General features: G+C 46.8%; 1 protein-coding gene and 3 long non-coding RNA genes across 15 annotated transcripts in view; 1 reads left to right on the forward strand and 3 right to left on the reverse strand.

Moving 5' to 3' along the window:
* Positions 1-5,225, reverse strand: part of LOC309360344 — a 6,937-nt gene extending 1,712 nt beyond the window's left edge. Inside the window, exons 1-3 of one of the 3 annotated variants that reach the window (XR_014164016.1) lie at positions 4,849-5,225; positions 2,742-2,837; positions 614-753 (exon numbers count right to left, since the gene is read on the reverse strand). This is a non-coding gene — a long non-coding RNA (uncharacterized lncRNA). The remainder of the gene's footprint in view (positions 1-613; positions 754-2,741; positions 2,838-4,848) is intronic. The other 2 variants (XR_014164017.1, XR_014164018.1) reach the window with 2 other exon arrangements.
* The window catches only part of LOC309360383, a 32,371-nt gene extending 14,569 nt beyond the window's left edge, over positions 1-17,802 (reverse strand). The window contains exons 1-2 of the long non-coding RNA XR_014164081.1: positions 17,716-17,802; positions 14,938-15,319 (exon numbers count right to left, since the gene is read on the reverse strand). This is a non-coding gene — a long non-coding RNA (uncharacterized lncRNA). The remainder of the gene's footprint in view (positions 1-14,937; positions 15,320-17,715) is intronic.
* Positions 1-20,195, forward strand: part of LOC309360243 (uncharacterized protein) — a 41,100-nt gene extending 20,905 nt beyond the window's left edge. Inside the window, exons 1-4 of one of the 10 annotated variants that reach the window (XR_014163971.1) lie at positions 7,359-7,475; positions 14,978-15,205; positions 17,376-17,453; positions 19,550-20,195. Coding sequence is in view for 1 of the 10 variants with exons in the window: in XM_081894901.1 (XP_081751027.1) it covers positions 17,376-17,449; positions 19,550-19,693 (218 nt within the window). In the remaining 9 variants the exon portion in view is untranslated. Of the gene's footprint in view, positions 1-7,057; positions 7,476-14,977; positions 15,206-17,375; positions 17,454-18,102; positions 18,242-19,516 lie in introns of those variants that run through there. The other 9 variants (XR_014163972.1, XR_014163973.1, XR_014163974.1 and 6 more) reach the window with 9 other exon arrangements.
* Positions 11,037-12,958, reverse strand: LOC309360454. The gene is made up of 2 exons (XR_014164165.1): positions 12,541-12,958; positions 11,037-11,079 (listed from the first exon to the last, which is right to left on the reverse strand). It is a non-coding gene; the product is annotated as an uncharacterized lncRNA (long non-coding RNA).
* Positions 20,196-20,572: the final 377 nt, after the last annotated feature.

Raw genomic sequence — 20,572 nt, forward strand, 5'->3', positions numbered from 1 at the left:
CCTCTCTGCATTTCAGGGGTCAGACTGGATACCTCTTGTGGTCCCTGCGGAGAAGGAAGGCTGGAGGGACCCCCCCCCCAAAATAAAATCCCTTCTGGGAGGTGTCCCAACAGTGCCTGAGGGGCCTGGTTAGGGTTAGACATAGATATAGGGTTAGACATAGACATAGATAGGAAAATAAACAGTGACCCCGTGTGGCCAATACTGGAATAGACCTCAATAGGAAAATAAACAGCGCCCTCGTGTGGCCAATACTGGAATAGACCTCAATAGGAAAATAAACAGTGACCTCGTGTGGCCAGTACTGGAATAGACCTCAATAGGAAAATAAACAGTAACCTCGTGTGGCCATTACTGGAATAGACCTCAATAGGAAAATAAACAGTAACCTTGTGTGGCCAGTACTGGAATAGACCTCAATAGGAAAATAAACAGTAACCTCGTGTGGCCAGTACTGGAAAAGACCTCAATAGGAAAATAAACAGTGCCCTCGTGTGGCCATTACTGGAAAAGACCTCAATAGGAAAATAAACAGTGACCTCGTGTGGCCAATACTGGAATAGACATCAATAGGAAAATAAACATCACTACTGCCAGAGGAAGTGGGACTTACAGGAGATCTCTCCAGGCTGTTTTAAGGATGATCCGGTGATATGGCCAGAGCAACTGCAAGACTCCAGGACCAGCCAAGCCCCAAAACACATCAGGCCGAGAGGACCAAGGGAGGCAGCGCAAACGCCCATCGGACGCCTTCTAGAGAAAGAGACAGGCTTCAGGGTTAACCACAAAGTTCAATTTTTTGGCACCCACATTTGATGAAGTATGCGGTTGAGCAGTGTCAGAAACTCAAGATCTATAAGCCCATTTTCATAGTTTTAGATGCCCCAAACGGATATTGTGTGCCCTGGCTCTGATTTACGTTGGAGCAGAGGTAGATAGGACTACAATCTTAGTTTGTTTTTAAAGGGAACAGCTGTAACCTCAGTGGCTTTGCCTGCAGAACAGCACATGCTCAATCCCCGGCTTCTCCAGGCTCGAAACTCTGGCAAACTGCTGCCAGTCAGTGTTGAAATTACTAAGCTAGATGGAGTAGTGGGTCCGATTCCATATAAGGCAGCTTCCCATTTCAGGGGTCAGTCTAGATGCCTCTGGGGGTCCCATCTCTGCATTTCAGGGGTCTTTCTCCCTGTTCCCAATATATTTGTCTTAGATTTAGTAGGCTGGAAAAGACATCTATTGAAAAATAAACAGTGGCCCCGTGTGGCAATTACCGGTAATACGGCAAGAGGAAGTGGGACTTACAGGAGATCTCTCTAGGCTGTTTGAAAGATGACCCGGAGAAAGGGCCAGAGCAACTGCAATCCTCCAGGACCAGCCAAGCCCCAAAACCAAGGGAGGCAGTGCAAACACCCTTCAGACGCCTTCTAGAGAAAAAGACAGGCTTCAGTTCATTTGTCTGGCATCCGCATTTGATTGAGTATGCGGCTGAGCAGTCAGAAACTCAAGATATATAAGCCCATTTTCATAGTATTAGATGTCCCATACTCATATGTGCCCTGGGTCGCTGATTTACATCAGAGCAGAGGCAGATGGGGCAGTGGGACGGCTGGAAGGAGACGATCCTGCTGGTTCTAGCCAGCTGGCCTTGCTCCCCTCTGCCTGCCGACAACCACACCTCCCTTCAAGGAAGGCTCTTTCCCTTTCTTCTTTATATATCAGGAAGGGACCCCAAGGGTCATCCAGTCCAACCTGCTACCAGGCAGGAATTGGCCACCTCACCCCCTTTGTGTCCCCAGCCCAGCTGGACGCTGCCCTCTTCAATGGCCTTTGGAAGGCGATTTAGGGATCCACTGAGGGATCCACCCTTCTCCTGCAGCTGCCAGTTCAGTCCCCCTTGCCATCCCCTTTGGCTGGCTGAGGTTCTCGGGGTGACTGCACATCTGCTGACAACATTTCTCCCTCCAGGCAAAGGGAAAACCATGTGCCTGCTCTGAAGGCTCATCAATGTGGAAAGTGCTTTTCTTGAGAGCACCTCTCTGCTGCAAGTGTCCCAAACTGGGGTGAAGTTGCTGGTTTGTAAATATTAACTACTCCTACTTTATTGATCTGAATTACTCAAATGGCTTCTAGTGCTGGCCACTACAGCAGGGGCTGGTCCCCATTTCTTCTTGTGATGTTCAGTTCAGAGTATCTGCTCAAAAAAATCAAACAGAAAGCAATGGAGGGTTGCCCTTCAGGTTGGGGTCTTCTAGACCCAAACCGGGTTTTGGAAGCTCCATTAGACAAACCAGCCAGCTCCCTGCCTCTCTAATTCACTGGGCATTCAAGTATTTGCTTGGAAATAAATTCTCTTTTTTAATTTAGGCCTCTTCCAAAACATTTATCTTAAGATGTAACGTGCAAGTGTACAACTTTGGGATGCTAATTAATCTCCGCTTGGATTATGTGGATAAATCGATAGGTGGAAGAATCAATTACCTGGTTAATCTGAAGAAATTAAGTTTTCAACAAATTGTTAGTCACCCTTAGAAAAGAAAAAAGGAGACCTCACCAACATGGGGGAAGCCAGAAGGTTTTGTCCTACCCCAATCAAATAAATAACAATACTTTACTGTATTTTTACTGTACTGTACTGTGCTGCTTAGGGGGGGGGGGTCGGTGTGATATATCAGGACTGGGGTTGCTTAAAAATGTTCTTAAGTGTTAGATGTCAATTTCTATTTCTATTTTTTCCCTTTTACCTTTATCCCTGCAGCTGAGTTTTCCTCCACCTCCTCTTCTCCCTTCATCAGGCGAATCTTCCTCCTCCTCCTCCTTTTCAGAGCAGTAATTCAGACCTAAGAAATATCAATAATGTCAATTATTTTCCCAAGAAGGGAAAGAGGGGTCCACGTCCAAGCAGATCTATAATATTTCCAGCCCAGATTGCAGTGGAAGAAAGAATCAAGTGGGAAAGGAAATGTGCTTTCCCCCCTGTTTCTCCTTTCTGAAGCCCTTTCCCAAGAATCATATAATGGTGCAACTAGCTGGAAGGGACCCCAAGGGTCATCCAGTCCAACCCGCTGCAAGGCAGGAATCTGCGAAGGAACCACAAGGAGACTGCATTTAATAAAAAGTGGAGGAATTGGGATCTTGAGGAATTAGCTGGTTACAAAACAACTGCTTAAAGCAGTGCTTCATCTGCGCAATACATTGTTCAGGTACAGTTTCCAATACATTAAGGGCGGCCTGAGGGGGAAAGCAATGGAGATTTGCACTTTATTTTATATAAATAATAAATTAACTATTATTATTATCATCATCACCGCCAGTTACTCTGGTGTTGCTGTAGCCAAGGGGAGCTTCCCCGCCCCAATTCCGATAAATAAAAATAGTATACTGTTAAGGCTGTGGCCATTACTGGAAAAGACATCGATAGGAAAATAAACAGTGCCCTCGTGTGGCCATTACTGGAATAGACCTCAATAGGAAAATAAACAGTGCCCTCGTGTGGCCAATACTGGAATAGACCTCAATAGGAAAATAAACAGTGCCCTCGTGTGGCCATTACTGGAATAGACTTCAATAGGAAAATAAACAGCGCCCCGTGTGGCCAATACTGGAATAGACATAGATAGGAAAATAAACATCACTACTGCCAGAGGAAGTGGGACTTACAGGAGATCTCTCCAGGCTGTTTTAAGGATGATCTGGAGATATGGCCAGAGCAACTGCAAGACTCCAGGACCAGCCAAGCCCCAAGGGAGGCAGCGCAAACGCCCACCGGACGCCTTCTAGAGAAAGAGACAGGCTTCAGGGTTAACCACAAAGTTCATTTGTTTGGCACCCACATTTGATGAAGTATGCGGTTGAGCAGTGTCAGAAACTCAAGATCTATAAGCCCATTTTCATAGTTTTAGATGCCCCAAACGGATATTGTGTACCCTGGCTCTGATTTACATTGGAGCAGAGGTAGATAGGGCTACAATCTTAGTTTGTTTTTAAAGGGAACAACTGTAACCTCAGTGGCTTTGCCTGCAGAACAGCACATGCTCAATCCCTGGCTTCTCCAGGCTCGAAACTCTGGCAAACTGCTGCCAGTCAGTGTTGAAATTACTAAGCTAGATGGAGTAGTGGGTCCGACTCCATATAAGGCAGCTTCCCATTTATGCTACAGATCTGGGCGTGAGGCTTGCTCTTCCGTTTAGTGTGGCGACGGTGGTTCTTTGCACATCTGGAAGACGACTGTGTCACCTCCCATCACCCTCTTGAAGGTGCTTTTACAGCTCAGGGGAAAGGGCAGGCACATCCTGAATTAGCATCCTGAATTAAGGGAGAGGGAATGCAGCCAAAGGGTTGTTTGAGGCCACCACGAAAGAGCTGATCTTCAGCTTGAAACCAGGACTTGCTCTTTCACCATGCTGCCCCTCCAGTTGCCAATGCCACCCATGGAACCTGTGTGAATATCAAGCGTGGGTTGTGTCCAGGAACCTGGGAGGATTTCTTTCCCGTGTGTGCATGTTTTCGTCTTTAAATCAACAGGTCATGCAAGTTTCCAGCTCTTAAGGCTATCGAGATTAGCCTGGCCGTCTCAGAAAAATATGGTACCTGGTTAAAGCAATGGTTCATCTGAAGAAATTAAGTTTTCCACACATTGCTTTGTCACCTTTAGACAGCCTAACAAGAACAGGAAAAAGGAGACAATGGGGAAGCCAGGAGGTGCCAATCAAATAAATAAAAACACTTTACTGTATTTTTATTGTACTGTACTGTGCTGGTTAGGGGGGGTCCGTGTGATATATCAGGACTTGGGTGGTTTAAAAATGTTCTTAAGTATTAGATGTATATTTCTATCCCCCCCCCTTTTACCTTCATGACTTTTCCTCCACCTCCTCTTCTCCCTTCGTCAGGCGAAGCTTCTTCCTCCTCCTTTTCAGAGCAGGAATTCAGACCTAAGAAATATCAGTAATGTCCATTATTTTCACAAGAAGGGAAAGAGGGGTCCAAGTCCAAGCAGACATAGAATATGTCCAGCCCAGATTGCAGTGGAAGAAAGAATCAAGTGGGAAAGGAGCCAGCAGACGACTAAGTGGAAGAAATGTGCTTTCCCCCCTGTTTCTCCTTTCTGAAGCCCTTTCCCAAGAATCATATAATTTATTATTATTACTATTGTTATTATTATTATCATTATGGTGCATCTAGCTGGAAGGGACCCCAAGGGTCATCCAGTCCAACCTGCCGCAAGGCAGGAACCACAAGGGTTCATTTAATAATAATAATAATAATAATAATAATAATAATAATAATAATAATAAGTGGAGGAATTGGGATCTGGAGGAATTAGCTGGTTACAAAACCAAGCAGTGCTTCATCTGAACAATACACTGTTCAGGTACAGTTTTCAATACAGTTTTAAAGGCGACCTGAGAGGGAAAGCAATGGAGATCTGCACTTTTTTAATAATAATAATAATAATAATAATAATAATAATAATAATCATCAAAGCCAATTCCTCTGGAGTTGCTTCTCCCTCAATAAAAATAATATACTGTTAAGGCTTAGGGGGGAAGAGGCCGTGTTCCACTTGGGTGAGTGTGATTTATAATAATAATAATAATAATAATAATAATAATAATTTAACAGTTAATGATAATCATAATTTAATACTCTTCCCCAGCCACCAACATAGTATTTAAAAACACGATAAAACATAATATACTACAAACTTTTATAAGTTTTATAAGAATAACCATTATAATAATGAGAAGAATTTAAAAATGAAGGATAATCCCCATTTATTCCCCTTCCCCAGCCACTCCGAACACAATATTAAAAGCGCGACAAAACATACTATATTGCAAACTTCACCAAGCCTTTTCTAATAATAAAAATAAAAATAATTTTAAAAGTACTGCTAATAATCCTTTATTGTATTAAAAACGCGCCAAAACTACCTTGGCGTCCCGGGCGTGGGAAAGGAGCTGAGGAGAAGCAGCTGGGAGGAGAAAGAGCGGGAAAGGGCTGGCCCCGCCCACCGCCCTGGGATTGGCCCAAAGGCCCACCTATCGCCGACGACGACCCTCAACCGACATGGCGGCGGTGGCGCGTCTTCTGCCCCCTCATTCCAGTCTTGTTGGCCTCGTCCAAAATGGCCGCCCTAGGAACCCCCTCCTTTGACGCACTTGCGCAGCAGCCGCAGCAGTAAACTCGGCGGCGATAGGTCGGCCTTTGGGCCAATCCCAGGTCGGGATATGGGCGGGGCCGTGCCTTGGGCGCGTGTTCTCCTCAGCGTCTCCTTCGCCATTTTCTCGAGGGAAGCGCGTGAGGTAGGTCGCCTCGGGAGCGGGCGGGAAAGAATAAGAGAGGATTAGCACCATTGCTGCTTTAATAATAATAAGAAGAGTAATAAGAATAATAAGAATATTCTTATTATTATTAGAAAATGCTGAGGGAAGTTTGTCATATATCACCTTCTGTCGAATTATTTCATATTCTGTTGGGGAAGAAATGAGGATTATCCTTCATTTTCAAATAGTTATCAGTATTATAATGGGTATTCTTATAAAAGGGTGAGGGAAAATTGTCGTTTTATCGTTTTTTAAAATACTCTAGGTGTCTGGGAAAGAGTAATACATTATTATCATTAATTTTATTATTATTATTATAAAAGGGTGAGGGAAGTTGGTAGTGTGTGATGTTTTGTAGGTTTAAAAAATATTCTGTTGGTGGCTGGGAAATAGTAATACATTGTGGATATCATTAAATGTTTAAATTATTATTATAAATATTATTATTATAATTATTATTACAAATCACAGCCCCCCAAGGGGACACGACCTCTTCCCCCCTAAGCCTTAACAGGATAGTATTTTTATATATTGGAATTGGGGGAGAAGCAACTCCAGAGGAACTGGCTGTGCTAATGAGAATAATTTATTCTTTATATAAAATAAAGTGCAGATCTCCATTGCTTTCCCCCTCAGGCCGCCTTGAATGTCTTGGAAACTGCTTGAAGCGGTGCTTTTGTAATCAGCTAATTCTTCCAGATCCCAATTCCTCCACTTATTGTTAATATTATTATTATTATTTAATGAACCTTTGTGGCTCCTTCGCAGATTCCTGCCTTGCGGCGGGTTGGACTGGATGACCCTTGGGGTCCCTTCCAGCTAGATGCACCATTATGTGCTTCAGAAAGAAGAAACAAGAATAAGCAAGAAGAAATAAAGAAGAAAAACACATTTCTTCCAGTTAGTCCCTATGATGGCTCCTAGGGAAGGGAGGCCTTTTCCCACTTGAATCTTTCTTCCATTGGAATCTGGGCTAGACATATATGTTTGCTTTGACGTGGAGCCCTCTTTCCCTTCTTGTGAAAATGATTGACATTATTGATATTTCTTATGTCTGCTCTGCTGAATTCCTGTTCTGAAAAGGAGGATGAGAAGGAGGAAACTTCTCGTGATGAAGGGAGAAGAGGAGGTGGAGGAAAAGACATGAAGGTAAAAGGGAAAAAATAGAAATACCTATTAACATATAACATATAAGAACTTTTTTTTAAAAAACCCACTCCTGATATATTACACCCACCCAAGTGGGGCTTGGCCTCTTCTCCCGAAACCACCACAGTACAGTACAGTAAAAATATAGTAAAATAATTTTATTTATTTGATTGGGGTAGGCTAGAGCCTCCTGGCTTCTCCCATGCTGGTGAAGTATGTCTCCTTTCTCCTGTTCTTGTTAGGCTACCAAAAGGTGACAAAGCAATGGGTTGGAAACTTAATTTATTCAGATGAACCATTGCTTTAACCACGGAATTACTCAAGGCACCGATTTTTCATTTATCGATTTATCCACAATCCAACCAGAGATCCAAAAGTGGTACACTTGCACTTTAAATCTTAAGATAAATGTTTTGGAAGAGGCATAAATTAAAAAAGAGAATTTATTTGCAAGCAAGCCCAGTGAATTAGAGAGGCAGAGCTGGCTGGTTTGTCTAACGGAGCATCCAAAACCCAGTTTGGGTCTAGAAGACCCCAGGCTGAAGGGCAACCCTCCATTGCTTTCTGCTTGATTTTTTGAGCAGATACTCTGAATTGAACAGGAGCAGAAGAAATGGGGATCAGCCCCTGCTTTAGTGGGCAGCACTAAAAGCCGTTTGAGTAATTCAGATCAATAAAGTAGGAATATTTAATATTTACAAACCAGCAACTTCACCCCAGTTTGGGACACTTGCATCAGCTTGCAATGTTAAGAGAGGTGCTCTAACGAAAAGCACTTCCTACATGTTTGAGTCTTAAGAGTAGGCTCATGGTTTTTCCTTTGCCTGGAGGTTAGCATATCTGCAATCAGCCCGAGAACTTCAGGCAGGACAAAAGGGGATGGCAAGGGGGGCTTCCTGGCGGAAACGAACTTGCAGCTACAGAAGGGTGGGTTCCTGCCTTGTAGCAGGTTGGACTGGATGACCCTTGGGGTCCCTTCCCGATATATACTCACCCACCATCACATGATTCTTTGGAAAGTGCTTCAGAATACAGTCTGGGGGTGGTTGTGTGTGTCAGCCCTTAAAAATCAACGGTGCAAATATTTAAGACTGTCCCACGCTATGCACCTAGGCTGGGAGCCCCAATGGCAGGAGACTAAGTGGGCTGAGCCCCTGCAACAGGCGCCAAAACCAAAAGCCAGTTGAGTTATTTACATCGAGAAATACTGGCACGTATGTATGCGTTTTGGAAATTTGCAGCAGTTTGTAATTCTAAGAGAGGTGTTCTAAAGAAAACCACTTTATACACTTATGAGCGTTCCCTTAGAGCAGGCTCATGGTTGTTTCCTTTTCTGGAGGCATAAATGTTCTTAGCAGATGTACAATCCCCCCGAAGGCTTCAGGCCTCCTCCTGACTGTTGAAATGCTCCTGGGGAGACTGTAAGCAGCACCTCCTCCGCTCCCAGTCAGGAAAAGGGGATGGCAAGGGGTGCTTCATGGCGCAACTTGCAGCTGCAGTTTAAAGTGCCTGAAAAGTGCCATTTCATAGGGCAACGCTGACAGCACAAGCAAGGCTGGTGGATGTTCTCCTGCATATTCCCGCCTTGCAGTGGGCTGGGCTGGATGACCTTTGGGGTCCCTTCCAGATATAGATATAAATGCAGCATCATAGGAGTCTTTGGAATGTGCTTCAGAAAGAAGAATCAGAAATAGCATTCCTTTAAGTTAGTTGTATGATGAGAATATTGCCTCATTTAGGCTGTGACACCTAACAGTTGGCAGGGGGTTGGACTCGATGGCCCTTGTGGTCTCTTCCAACTCTATGATTCTATGAAATGCTACCACCTTTTGATACTATGAGCACCAAGGTTGCAGGGGGATCTCCATAAGGGACGCCTGCATATTCCTAAGAGCTGCAAAGTGTCACATAAAAAAGAACCAGAAAAACATACCTCCTGGTTAGTTGTATGATGGCGAACAACTTCCCCTTGCCAGCCTGCTTTATTCTGTCTTGCATAGCAGTACGAACGATGGGTGCCTGTTTTATACTCCTACTCTTTCAGTTCATCTGAAAGAAAACAGGCCCACAGGTTTGCTTTGTTCCTTAATGTCAGATTTTGTGGATCTATTATCACCCATATGTTTCGTGCATAAGCCTACTTAGGCATGGAAAAGGAAAGGGTGGGGGAAAATGAGGATTCCTGAACTGAGTGGGCTTCCCTGCACACACTTCTGGGCAGAAGGGGGAGATGGAGAGAACGCTCCACCTTCTCCCCCCTAATCTGTCTTCCCTCCCTGATTATGGCGGACAAGGTCCCACCTTCAGCGCCTGCCCGGAAGAGGAGCAGCACCATACAGAGAACGGTAGGAGCCAAATTGTCCAGGGATCTTCTGGGTATGAAGGGTTGAGGGTTTTCTTCACCAACTCCAGTGTGCAGTGCATACACAACTGTAGAAACGAGTCACAATAAACAGGCTTCCAAAAAAGTATAGTCTTTATACCCCAAATGCCCTAATTCCCCTAACCCCAGGGTCAGGAAGTAATTTTTGTTTTGGGACTGCCCTGCAATGCACACCTGAGGCCGCAGGTGCAGAGAAATCTCTTTATGAGATGTTTTCCCTAATGAAAATGGTACCTCTAGACAGGTGCACAAGAACCTGGACAATTTGGGGTTGGAGTAAAGAAGGCCACGGAAAGTCTAGTTTTTAACATGGGTTAAAGGTCCGAAAGAAGGGACACGGGTGGCGCTGTGGGTTAAACCACAGAGCCTAGGACTTGCCGATCAGAAGGTTGGCGGTTCGAATCTGTGCGACGGGGTCAGCTCCCTTTGCAGGGTCCCTGCTCCTGCCAACCTAGCAACCTGAAAGCACGTGCAAGTAGATAAATAGGTACCGCTCTGGCAGGAAGGTAAACGGGGTTTCCGTGCGCTGCTCTGGTTTGCTAGAAGTGTCTTAGTCATGCTGGGCACAAGACCCAGAAGCTGTACTCTGGCCAATAAACTGAGATGCGCACCGCAACCCCAGAGTCGGCCATGACTGGACCTAATGGTCAGGGGTCACTTTACTTTTGACAAAGGTCAGAAGTTGTAAGTCTGCTGTTGTAAGTCTAGGGGTTGGGATTTAGGTCATTGATAGGGTCGGTGTTAGGCTTTGGGGTCAGGATCAGGGCCTCCCGCTGACTGTTGAAATGCTCCCTGGGAGGATGTAAGCAGCACTTCCTCTGTTTCCAGTCCAGAATAGTGGATGGCCATGTTGGCTTCCTGGCTGAACTTGCAGCTGCAGGAGAGGTGGGAATCCCTGAACTATGCTAAAGCAGCCTTTAAAGTGCCATTTAAGAGGGAAACATTTGCTGCACAACCAAGGTTGCGGGATTGTTCCCCGTAAGGGAGTCCTGCATGTTCCTGCGATGCTGCGGGTTGGACTGGATGACCCTTGGGGTCCCTTCCAGAGGTTTATATTCCATCATTATTCTTTGGAAAGGGCTTCAGAAATAAGAAATAGAATAGCATTCCTTAACGTTACTTGCAGCCTAACACAGGAAAGTCAACCCCAAGGTTGTAGGATTGTTCCCCATAAGGGACTCCTGCATGTTCCTGCGATGCAGCGGGTTGGACTGGATGACCCTTGGGGTCCCTTCCAGATATAGATATATATGCAGCATCATATGACTCTTTGGAATGTGCTTCAGAAAGAAGAAACAGAAATACAATTCCTTTTAAGTTATGGGACGCAGGTGGCACTGTGGGTTAAACCACAGAGCCTAGGACTTGGCGATCAGAAGGTTGGCGGTTCGAATCCCTATGACGGGGGGAGCTCCCTTTGCAGGGTCCCTGCTCCTGCCAACCTAGCAGTTTGACAGCACATCAAAATTCAAGTAGACAAATGCTCTGGCAGGAAAGTTAATGGCGGTTCTCAAGGCCAGTAAAGCGAGATGAGCGCCGCAACCCCAGAGTCGGTCACGACTGGACCTAATGGTCAGGGGTCCTTTTACCTTTACGATGGCAAAGTTGCCTCACTTTAGGCTGTGACACCTAACAGTTAAATGCTGCCACCTTTTGGTACTGTGAGCACTAAGGTTGCAGGGGGATCTCCATAAGGGACACCTGCATCTTCCTAAGAGCTAGAATGTGCCACACAATGAAGAAACACAGAAACATACCTCCCGGTTAGTTGTATGATGGGCAACCACTTCCCAACAGGCTTCCTAAAAAGTATAGTCTTTATACCCTAAATCCCCTAATTCCCCTAACCCCAGGGTCAGAAAGACAGTTTTGTTTTGGGACTGCAATGCACACCTGAGGCCGCAGGTGCAGAGAAATCTCTTTATGAGGTGTTTGGTACTTCTAGACAGGTGCACAACAACCTGGACAATTTGGGGTTGGAGTAAAGAAGGTCATGGAAAGTCTAGTTTTTAACTAGGGGTCAAAGGTCAGAAAGAAGGGACATGGGTGGTGGTGTGGGTTAAACCACAGAGCCTAGGACTTGCCAGTCAGAAGGTCAGTGGTTCGAATCTCCGCAATGGGGTGAGCTCCCGTTGCTCAGTCCCTGCTCCTGCCACCTAGCACTTCGAAAGCACGTCAAAGTGTAAGAAGGAAAGTAGGTAACGCTCTGGCGGGAAGGTAAATGGCGTTTCCGTGCTCTGCTCTGGTTCGCCAGAAGCGGCTTAGTCATGCTGGCCCCATGACCCGGAAGCTGGGCCAATAAAGTGAGATGTGCGCTGCAACCCCAGAGTCGGCCATGACTGGACCTAATGGTCAGGGGTCCCTTTACCTTTGACAATGGTCAGAAGTTGTAAGTCTGCTGTTGTAAGTCTAGCAGTTGGGGTTTGGGTCATTATTAGGGTCAGGGTTAGGGAGAGGCTTGGGGTTAGGGGTCAGGGTCTCCCGCTTACTGTTGAAATGCTCCCAGGGAGGATGTAGTCAATAATAGTGGATGGCCATGTTGCCTTCATGGCTGAACTTGCAGCTGAAGGAGAGGTGGGGATCCCTGAAGTAGCCTTTAAAGTGCCATTTAAGAGGGTACTAAGGTTGCGGGATTGTTCCCCATAAGGGACTCCTGTGATGCAGCGGGTTGGACTGGATGACCCTTGGGGTCCCTTCCAGAGGTTTATATACCACCATTATTCTTTGGAAAGGGCTTCAGAAAAAGAAATAGCGTTCCTTAAAGTTAGTTGCAGCCTAACAGGAAAGTCGCCTCGCTTTCTTTGAGCTCCCTTATTCTTCCTTGCACATTAATTTGAGCTTGGCAGATCCTGTGCCAGTTTTTATATGGATCCCTCTTTCAGTTCTTCTGGAATAATTCGCCCCCCCCCCCTTATTTATCAGGCTGTATGGGGCGTGCTGAATTCCTGTTCCCAAAAAGGGGAAGGAGAAGGGGAAGCTTCGCCTGACGGAGGGAGGGAGAAGAGGGAATCTTTTGAGACCAGGTTCCAGTGCCAGGGCCCTCCTGCTGCTGCCTTGTGGGGCGAGACGGGCAAAGGGGATCTTTGGGCACAAGATCCAAACGGCTAGCTCCTTTAACCAAACACCTGATTCACCCAGCAGTGTGGCAGCCAAAGGAAAGAGAAGAAAAAGAGGCAAGGCAGCTCCCAGACATCACCATGGAGTTGCAAAAGTTCCCAAAACGGTGGGCAATACCTAGCTATCTCTCTAAATCGGTAAGACCGCGCAGTCCCCGCACTTCCACAAGGCCTGGTCCTTTCCAGAAGTGCAGCCTGCCTTCTCCAAAGGTGGATTTCAGCTAAAACAGCTGGTTGAAAAGTCTCTCTTCCTCTCCTCACACCCGTAACCCTGGCAGCCTCTCAGAGAACAGTCTCTATCCCTCGATGGTCAGGGAGATTGCACTTTCCCACGGTTGCTCAAAAAATGGAAACCTTAGCATTTACTAATCTCTTAATGCAGTTTTGTGGGTGTTTGTGTGTGTCAGCCCTTAAAAATCAACTGTGCAAAGATTTAAGTCTGTCCCCCGCTATGCATATAGGATGGGAGCCCCAATGGGAGGAGACTAAGTGGGCTGAGCCCCTGCAAAAGGGGCCAAAATACAAAGCCCGTTGAATCATTTACATTGATAAATACTGGCACGTATGTATGTGTTTTGGAAATTTGCAGCAGTTTGTAATGTTAAGAGAGGTGTTTTAAAGAAAAAACACTTCATACACTTATGAGCGTTCCCTTAGAGCAGGCTCATGGTGGTTTCCTTTTCTGGAGGTATAAATGTTCTTAGCAGATGGACAATCCCCCCCCCCCCCGAAGGCTTCAGGCCTCCTCCTGACTGTTGAAATGCTGCTGGGGAGACTGTAAGCAGCACTTCCTCCGCTCCCAGTCAGGAAAAGGGGATGGCAAGGGGTGCTTCATGGCGCAACTTGCAGCTGCAGTTTAAAGTGCTTTAAAAGTGTCCTTTCATGGGGAAACACTCCTTTAAGTTACGGGATGTAGGTGGCGCTGTTGGTTAACCCACAGAGCCTAGGACTTGACGATCAGAAGGTCAGTGGTTTGAATCCCCACGACGGGGTGAGCTCCCTTTGCAGGGTGCCTGCTCCTGCCAACCTAGCAGTATGAAAGCACGTCAAAGTGCAAGTAGATTAATAGGTACCACTCCGGCGGGGAGGTCTATGGCGTTTCCGTGCGCTGCTCTGGTTCGCCAGAAGCGGCTTAGTTGTGGTGGCCACATGACCCGGAAGCTGTATGCCGGCTCCCTCTACCAAGAACGCGAGATGAGCACCACAACCCCAGAGTCTGCAACGACTGGACCTAATGGTCAGGGGTCCCTTTACCTTTGACAAAGCTCAGATGTTGTAAGTCTGCTGTTGTAAGTGTATTGGTTTGGTTTTGGGTCATTATTAGGGCTGGGGTAGGGGTAAGGGCCTCCCCCTGACAGTTGACATGCTCCCAGGGAGGATGTAAGCAGCCCCTCCTCTGTTTGCAGTTCAGAATATTGGATGGCCTGTTGGCTTCATGGATGAACTTGCAGCTGCAGGAGAGGTGGGGATCCCTGAGCTATAATTAAGCAGCCTTCAAAGTGCCATTTAAGAGCGCAACATTTGCTGCACAACCAAGGTTGCGGGATTGTTCCCCGTAAGGGACTCCTGCATGTTCCTGCGATGCTGCGGGTTAGACTGGATGACCCTTGGGGCCCTTCCAGAGGTTTATATTCCATCATTATTCTTTGGAAAGGGCTTCAGAAAGAAGAAAAAGAATAGCATTCCTTAAAGTTAGTTGCACCCTAACACAGGAAAGTCGTCTCGCTTCCTGTGAGCTCCCTTATTCTTCCCTGCACATTCATTGGAGCTTGGCAGATCCTGTGCCTCTTTTTACACAAACCCCTCTTGCAGATCTTCTGGGAAAAATCCGCCCCCCTGTTATTTCCCAGGTCTGTATGGGCTGTGCCGAATTCCTGCTCCCAAAAAGGTGGAGAAGGAAGGGGAAGTTTCACCATACAGAGGGAGGGAGAAGAGGGGCTCTCTTGTTGCTGCCTTGTGGGACGAGAGGGGAAAGGGGATCTTTTGAGACAAGTCCCAAACAGCTCCTTTAACCAAACACCTGATTCGCCCAGCAGTGTGGCAGAGAAAGGAAAGAGAAGAAAAAGAGGCAAGGCAGCAGTTGCAAATCCGGGTTGCCTGTATGGGCTCTGCTTTATTCCTTTATATCGAATGCTACATCTGTCTAAGTCCAATTCCATCCACCGGAAAAGCTTCTTAGCAGCAAGGAGCCAAGGGAACGGTGGGAAATGCCTAGCTATCTCTCTAAATCGGTAAGACCGCGCAGTCCCCACATTTCCACAAGGCCTGGTCCTTTCCAGAGGTGCAGCCTGCCTTCTCCAAAGGTGGATTTCAGCTCAAACAGCTGGTTGACAAGTCTTTTTTTCCTATCCTCAAACCCGCCCAGAGAACAGTCTATTCCTCGATGGTCAGGGAGATTGTATTTTCTCACGGTCGTTCAAAAAAACGAAACCCTAGCATTTAGTAATCAGTTAATATAGTTTTGGGGTGTGTTTGTGTCAGCCCTTAAAAATCAACGGTGCAAAGATTTAAGACTGTCCCCTGCTATGCACCCTGGCTGGGAGGCCCAATGCACAAGACTTAAGTAGGCTGAGCCCCTGCAGCAGGGGCCAAAACCAAAAGCCAGTTGAATCATTTACATTGACAAATACTGGCACGGATGTATTGGGGCCCTTCCAGAGGTTTATATACCATCATTATTCTTTAGAAAGGGCTTCAGAAAGAAGAAAGAGAAATAACGTTCCTTAAAGTTACTTGTATGATGGGAAACCTGCCTCACTTCCTGTGAGCTCCCTTATTCTTCCTTGCACTAAGTGGGCTGAGCCCCTGCAACGGGCCAAAACCAAAAGCCAGTTGAATCATTTACATTTATAAATACTGGCACGTATGTATGCGTTTTGGAAATTTGCAGCAGTTTGTAATGTTAAAAGGGGTGTTTTAAAGAAAAACCACTTTATACACTTATGAGCGTTCCCTTAGAGCAGGCTCAGGGTAAATTCCTTTTCTGGAGGTATAAATGTTCTTAGCAGATGAACAATCCCCCCAAAGGCTTCAGGCCTCCTCCTGACAGTTGAAATGCTCCTGGGGAGACTGTAAGCAGCACCTCCTCCGCTCCCAGTCAGGAAAAGGGGATGGCAAGGGGTGCTTCATGGCACAACTTGCAGCTGCCGTTTAAAGTGCCTTAAAAGTGCCATTTCATAGGGTAACACTGGCGGCACAAACAAGGCTGGTGGTGGTTCTCCTGCATATTCCTGCCTTGCAGTGGGCTGGGCTGGATGACCTTTGGGGTCCCTTCCAGATGTAGATACATATGGAGCATTATGTGATTCTTTGGAATGTGCTTTAGAAAGAAGAAACATTCCTTTAAGTTAGGGGATGCAGGTGGCGCAGTGGGTTAAACCACAGAGCTTAGGACTTGCCGATCAGAAGGTCAGAGGTTCGAATCCCTGTGATGGGGTGAGCTCCCGTTGCTCAGTCCCTGCTCCTGCCAACCTAGCAGTTCAAAAGCACGTCAAAGTGCAAGTAGATAAATAGGTACCGCTCAGGCAGGAAGGTAAACGGCGTTTCCGTGTGCTGCTCTGGTTCGCCAGAGGCGGTTTAGTCCTCCTGGCCACATGATCCGGAAGCTGTACGCAGGCTCCATTGGCCAGTAAAGCGAGATGAGCGCCACAACCCCAGAGTCGGCCACGACTGGACCTAATGGTCAGGGGTTTATTTACCTTTACCTTTGACAAAGCTCAGAAGATGTAAGTCTGCTGTTGTAAGTCTAGCGGTTGGGGTTTGGGTCATTGTTAGGGTTTCAGTTAAGGAGAAGCTTGGGTTAGGCTTTGGGGTCAGGGCCTCCCGCTGACTGTTGAAATGTTCCCAGGGAGGATGTAAGCAGCACTCCCTCTGTTTCCAGTCAAGAATAGTGGATGGCCATGTTGCCTTCCTGGCTGAACTTGCAGCTGCAGGAAAGGTGTGCCATTTAAGAGAACAACCTTTGCTGCACAACCAAGGTTGTGGGATTGTTCCCCATAAGGGACGCCTGCATGTTCCTGCTATGCAGCAGGTTAGACTGCATGACCCTTGGGGCCCTTCCAGAGGTTTATATACCATCATTATTCTTTGGAAAGGGCTTCAGAAAGAAGAAAGAAATAAGGTTCCTTAAAGTTAGTTGTATGATGGGAAAGTCGCCTCACTTCCTGTGAGCTCCCTTATTTTTCCTTGCATGTTAATTGGAGCTTGGCAGATCCTGTGCCTGTTTTTACACGGACCCCTCTTTCAGTTCTTGTGGAAAAAGTCTGCCCTACTGTTATTTCTCAGGTCTCAAAAAGGGGGAGACAGAAGCGGGAGGTTTTGCCGGACAGAGGGAGGGAGAAGAGGGGATCTTTTGAGACAAGATACAAACAGCTCCTTTAACCAAACTTCTGATTCGCCCAGCAGCGTGGCAGCCAAAGCAAAGAGAAGAAAAAGAGGCAAGGCAGCTAACAGACATCTCCATGCAGTTGCAAAAGGTGGGTTGCCTCCATGGGCTGCGCTTTATTCCTTTATGTCGAATGCTACATCTTCCTAAGTCCACTGCCATCCACCGGAAAAGCTTCTTAGCAGCAAGGAGCCAAGGGAGCAGTGGGAAATACCTAGCTATCTCTCTAAATCGGTAAGACCGCACAGTCCCCGCACTTCCACAAGGCCTGGTCCTTTCTAGGAGTGTAGCCTGCCTTCTCCAAAGGTGGATTTCTGCTCAAACAGCTGTTTGAAAAGTCTCTCTTCCTCTCCTTACACCCTGGCAAACCTCTCAGCTAACAGTCTCTATTCCTCGATGGTCAGGGAGATTGCATTTTCCCACGGTCTGTCCAAAAATGGAAAACTTAGCAATTCACAATGTCTTAATACAGTTTGGGGGGATGTTTGTGTGTGTCAGCCCTTAAAAATCAACTGCAAAGATTTAAGTCTGTCCCCCCCATGCCCCTAGGCTGGGAGCCCCAATGGCAGGAGACTAAGTGGGCTGAGCCCCTGCAACAGGCGCCAAAACCAAAAGCCAGTGGAATCATTTACATTGAGAAATACTGGCAAGTATGTATGCGTTTTGGAAATGTGCAGCAGTTTGTTATGTTGAGAGGCGTTCTAAAGAGAAGAAAAAGAGGCAAGGCAGCAGTTGCAAATCCGGGTTGCCTGTATGGTCTCTCCTTTATTCCTTTATATCGAATGCTACATCTGTCTAAGTCCATTTCCATTCACCAGAAAAGCTTCTTAGCCGCAAGGAGCCAAGGGAACGGTGGGAAATACCTAGCTATCTCTCTAAATCGGTAAGACCGCGCAGTCCCCACATTTCCACAAGGCCTGGTCCTTTCCAGAGGTGCAGCCTGCCTTCTCCAAAGGTGGATTTCAGCTCAAACAGCTGTTTGAAAAGTCTCTTTTCCTCTCCTCACACCTGTAACCCTGGCAGCCTCTCAGAGAACAGTCTCTCTTCCTCGATGGTCAGGGACATTGCACTTTCCCACGTCTCCAGATATTGAAACTCTAGCATTTACTAATCTCTTAATGCAGTTTGGGTGGGGTTGTTTGTGTGTGTCAGCCCTTAAAAATCAACTGTGCAAAGATTTAAGACTGTCCCCCGCTATGCACCTAGGCTGGGAGCCCCAATGGCAGGAGACTAAGTGGGCTGAGCCCCTGCAATGGGCCCAAACCAAAAGCCAGTTGAGTTGTATACATTGACAAACACTGGCACGGGTGTATGCGTTTTGGAAATTTGCAGCAGTTTGATACACTTATGAGCGTTCCCTTAGAGCAGGCTCATGGTTGTTTCCTTTTCTGGAGGTATAAATGTTCTCAGCAGATGTACACTCCCCCCAAAGGCTTCAGGCCTCCTCCTGACTGTTGAAATGCTCCTGGGGAGACTGTAAGCAGCACCTCCTCTGCTCCCAGTCAGGAAAAGGGGATGGCGAGGTGTGCTTCATGGCGCAACTTGCAGCTGCAGTTTAAGTTCCCTTAAAAGTGCCATTTCATAGGGCAAGACTGACAGCACAACCAAGGTTGGTGGTGTTTCTCCTGTATATTCCCGCCTTGCAGTGGGCTGGGCTGGATGACCCTTGAGGTCCCTTCCAGATATTAGATATAAATGCACCCTATAAATCTTTGCTGCACAACCAAGGTTGCAGGATTGTTCCCCGTAAGGGACTCCTGCATGTTCCTGCGATGCAGCTGGTTGGGCTGTATGACCCCTGGGGTCCCTTCCAGAGGTTTATATCCCATCATTATTCTTTGGAAAGGGCTTCAGAAGCAAGAAACAGAAATAGCATTCCTTAAATTTACTTGTATGATGGGAAAGTAGCCTCACCTCCTGTGAGTTACCTTATTCTTTGCACATTAATTTGAGCTTGGTGCCTCTTTTTACATGGACCCCTCTTTCAGTTCTACAAAAAATCTTCCCCCCTCCTGTTATTTCTCGGGTCTCTATGGGCCATGCTGAATTCCTGAGCCCAAAAAGGGGGAGGAGAAGGAAGGGGGCAGCTTTGCGTGACAAAGGGAGGGAGAAGAGTGGCGAGAGGGAAAGGGGATCTTTTGAGACACGTCCCAAGGAGCTCCTTCAACCAAACACCTGATTCACCCAGCAGCGTGGCAGCGAAAATAAAGAGAAGAAAAAGAGGCAAGGCAGCAGTGGGAATGGATGGGTTGCCTGTATGGGCTCTGCTTTATTCCTTAATGTCGAATGCTATGTCTGCCTAAGTCCACTTCCATCCACCGGAAAAGCTTCTTAGCCGCAAGGAGCCAAGGGAACGGTGGGAAATACCTAGCTATCTCTCTAAATCGGTAAGACTGCGCAGTCCCCACATTTCCACAAGGCCTGGTCCTTTCCAGAGGTGCAGCCTGCCTTCTCCAAAGGTGGATTTCAGCTCAAACAGCTGTTTGAAAAGTCTCTCTTCCTCTCCTCACACCCGTAACCCTGGCAGCCTCTCAGAGAACAGTCTATTCTTCGATGGTCAGGGACATTGCACTTTCCCATGTCTCCAGATATTGAAACTCTAGCATTTACTAATCTCTTAATGCAGTTTGGGTGGGGTTGCTTGTGTGTGTCAGCCCTTAAAAATCAACTGTGCAAAGATTTAAGACTGTCCCCTGCTACTTACCTAGGCTGGGAGCCCAAATGGCAGGAGACTAAGTGGGCTGAGCCTCTGCAACAGGGGCTAAAACCAAAAGCCAGTTGAGTTGTATACATTGACAAACACTGGCACAGATGTATGCGTTTTGGAAATTTGCAGCAGTTTGATACACTTGTGAGCGTTCCCTTAGAGCAGGCTCATGGTTGTTTCCTTTTCTGGAGGTATAAATGTTCTCAGCAGATGTACACTCCCCCCAAAGGCTTCAGGTCTCCTCCTGACTGTTGAAATGCTCCTGGGGAGACTGTAAGCAGCACCTCCGCTCCCAGTCAGGAAAAGGGGATGGATGGCAAGGGGCGCTTCATGGCGCAACTTGCAGCTGCAGTTTAAAGTGCCTGAAAAGTGCCCTTTCATAGGACAACACTGACATCACAACCAAGGCTGGTGGATGTTCTGCATATTCCTGCCTTGAAGTGGGCTGGGCTGGATGACCCTTGAGGTCCCTTCCAGATGTTGACATATACACCATCATATGATTCT

This window comes from Podarcis melisellensis (genome assembly GCF_964234715.1).
Source record: "Podarcis melisellensis genome assembly, chromosome: 17".
Taxonomy (NCBI): Eukaryota; Metazoa; Chordata; class Lepidosauria; order Squamata; family Lacertidae; genus Podarcis; species Podarcis melisellensis.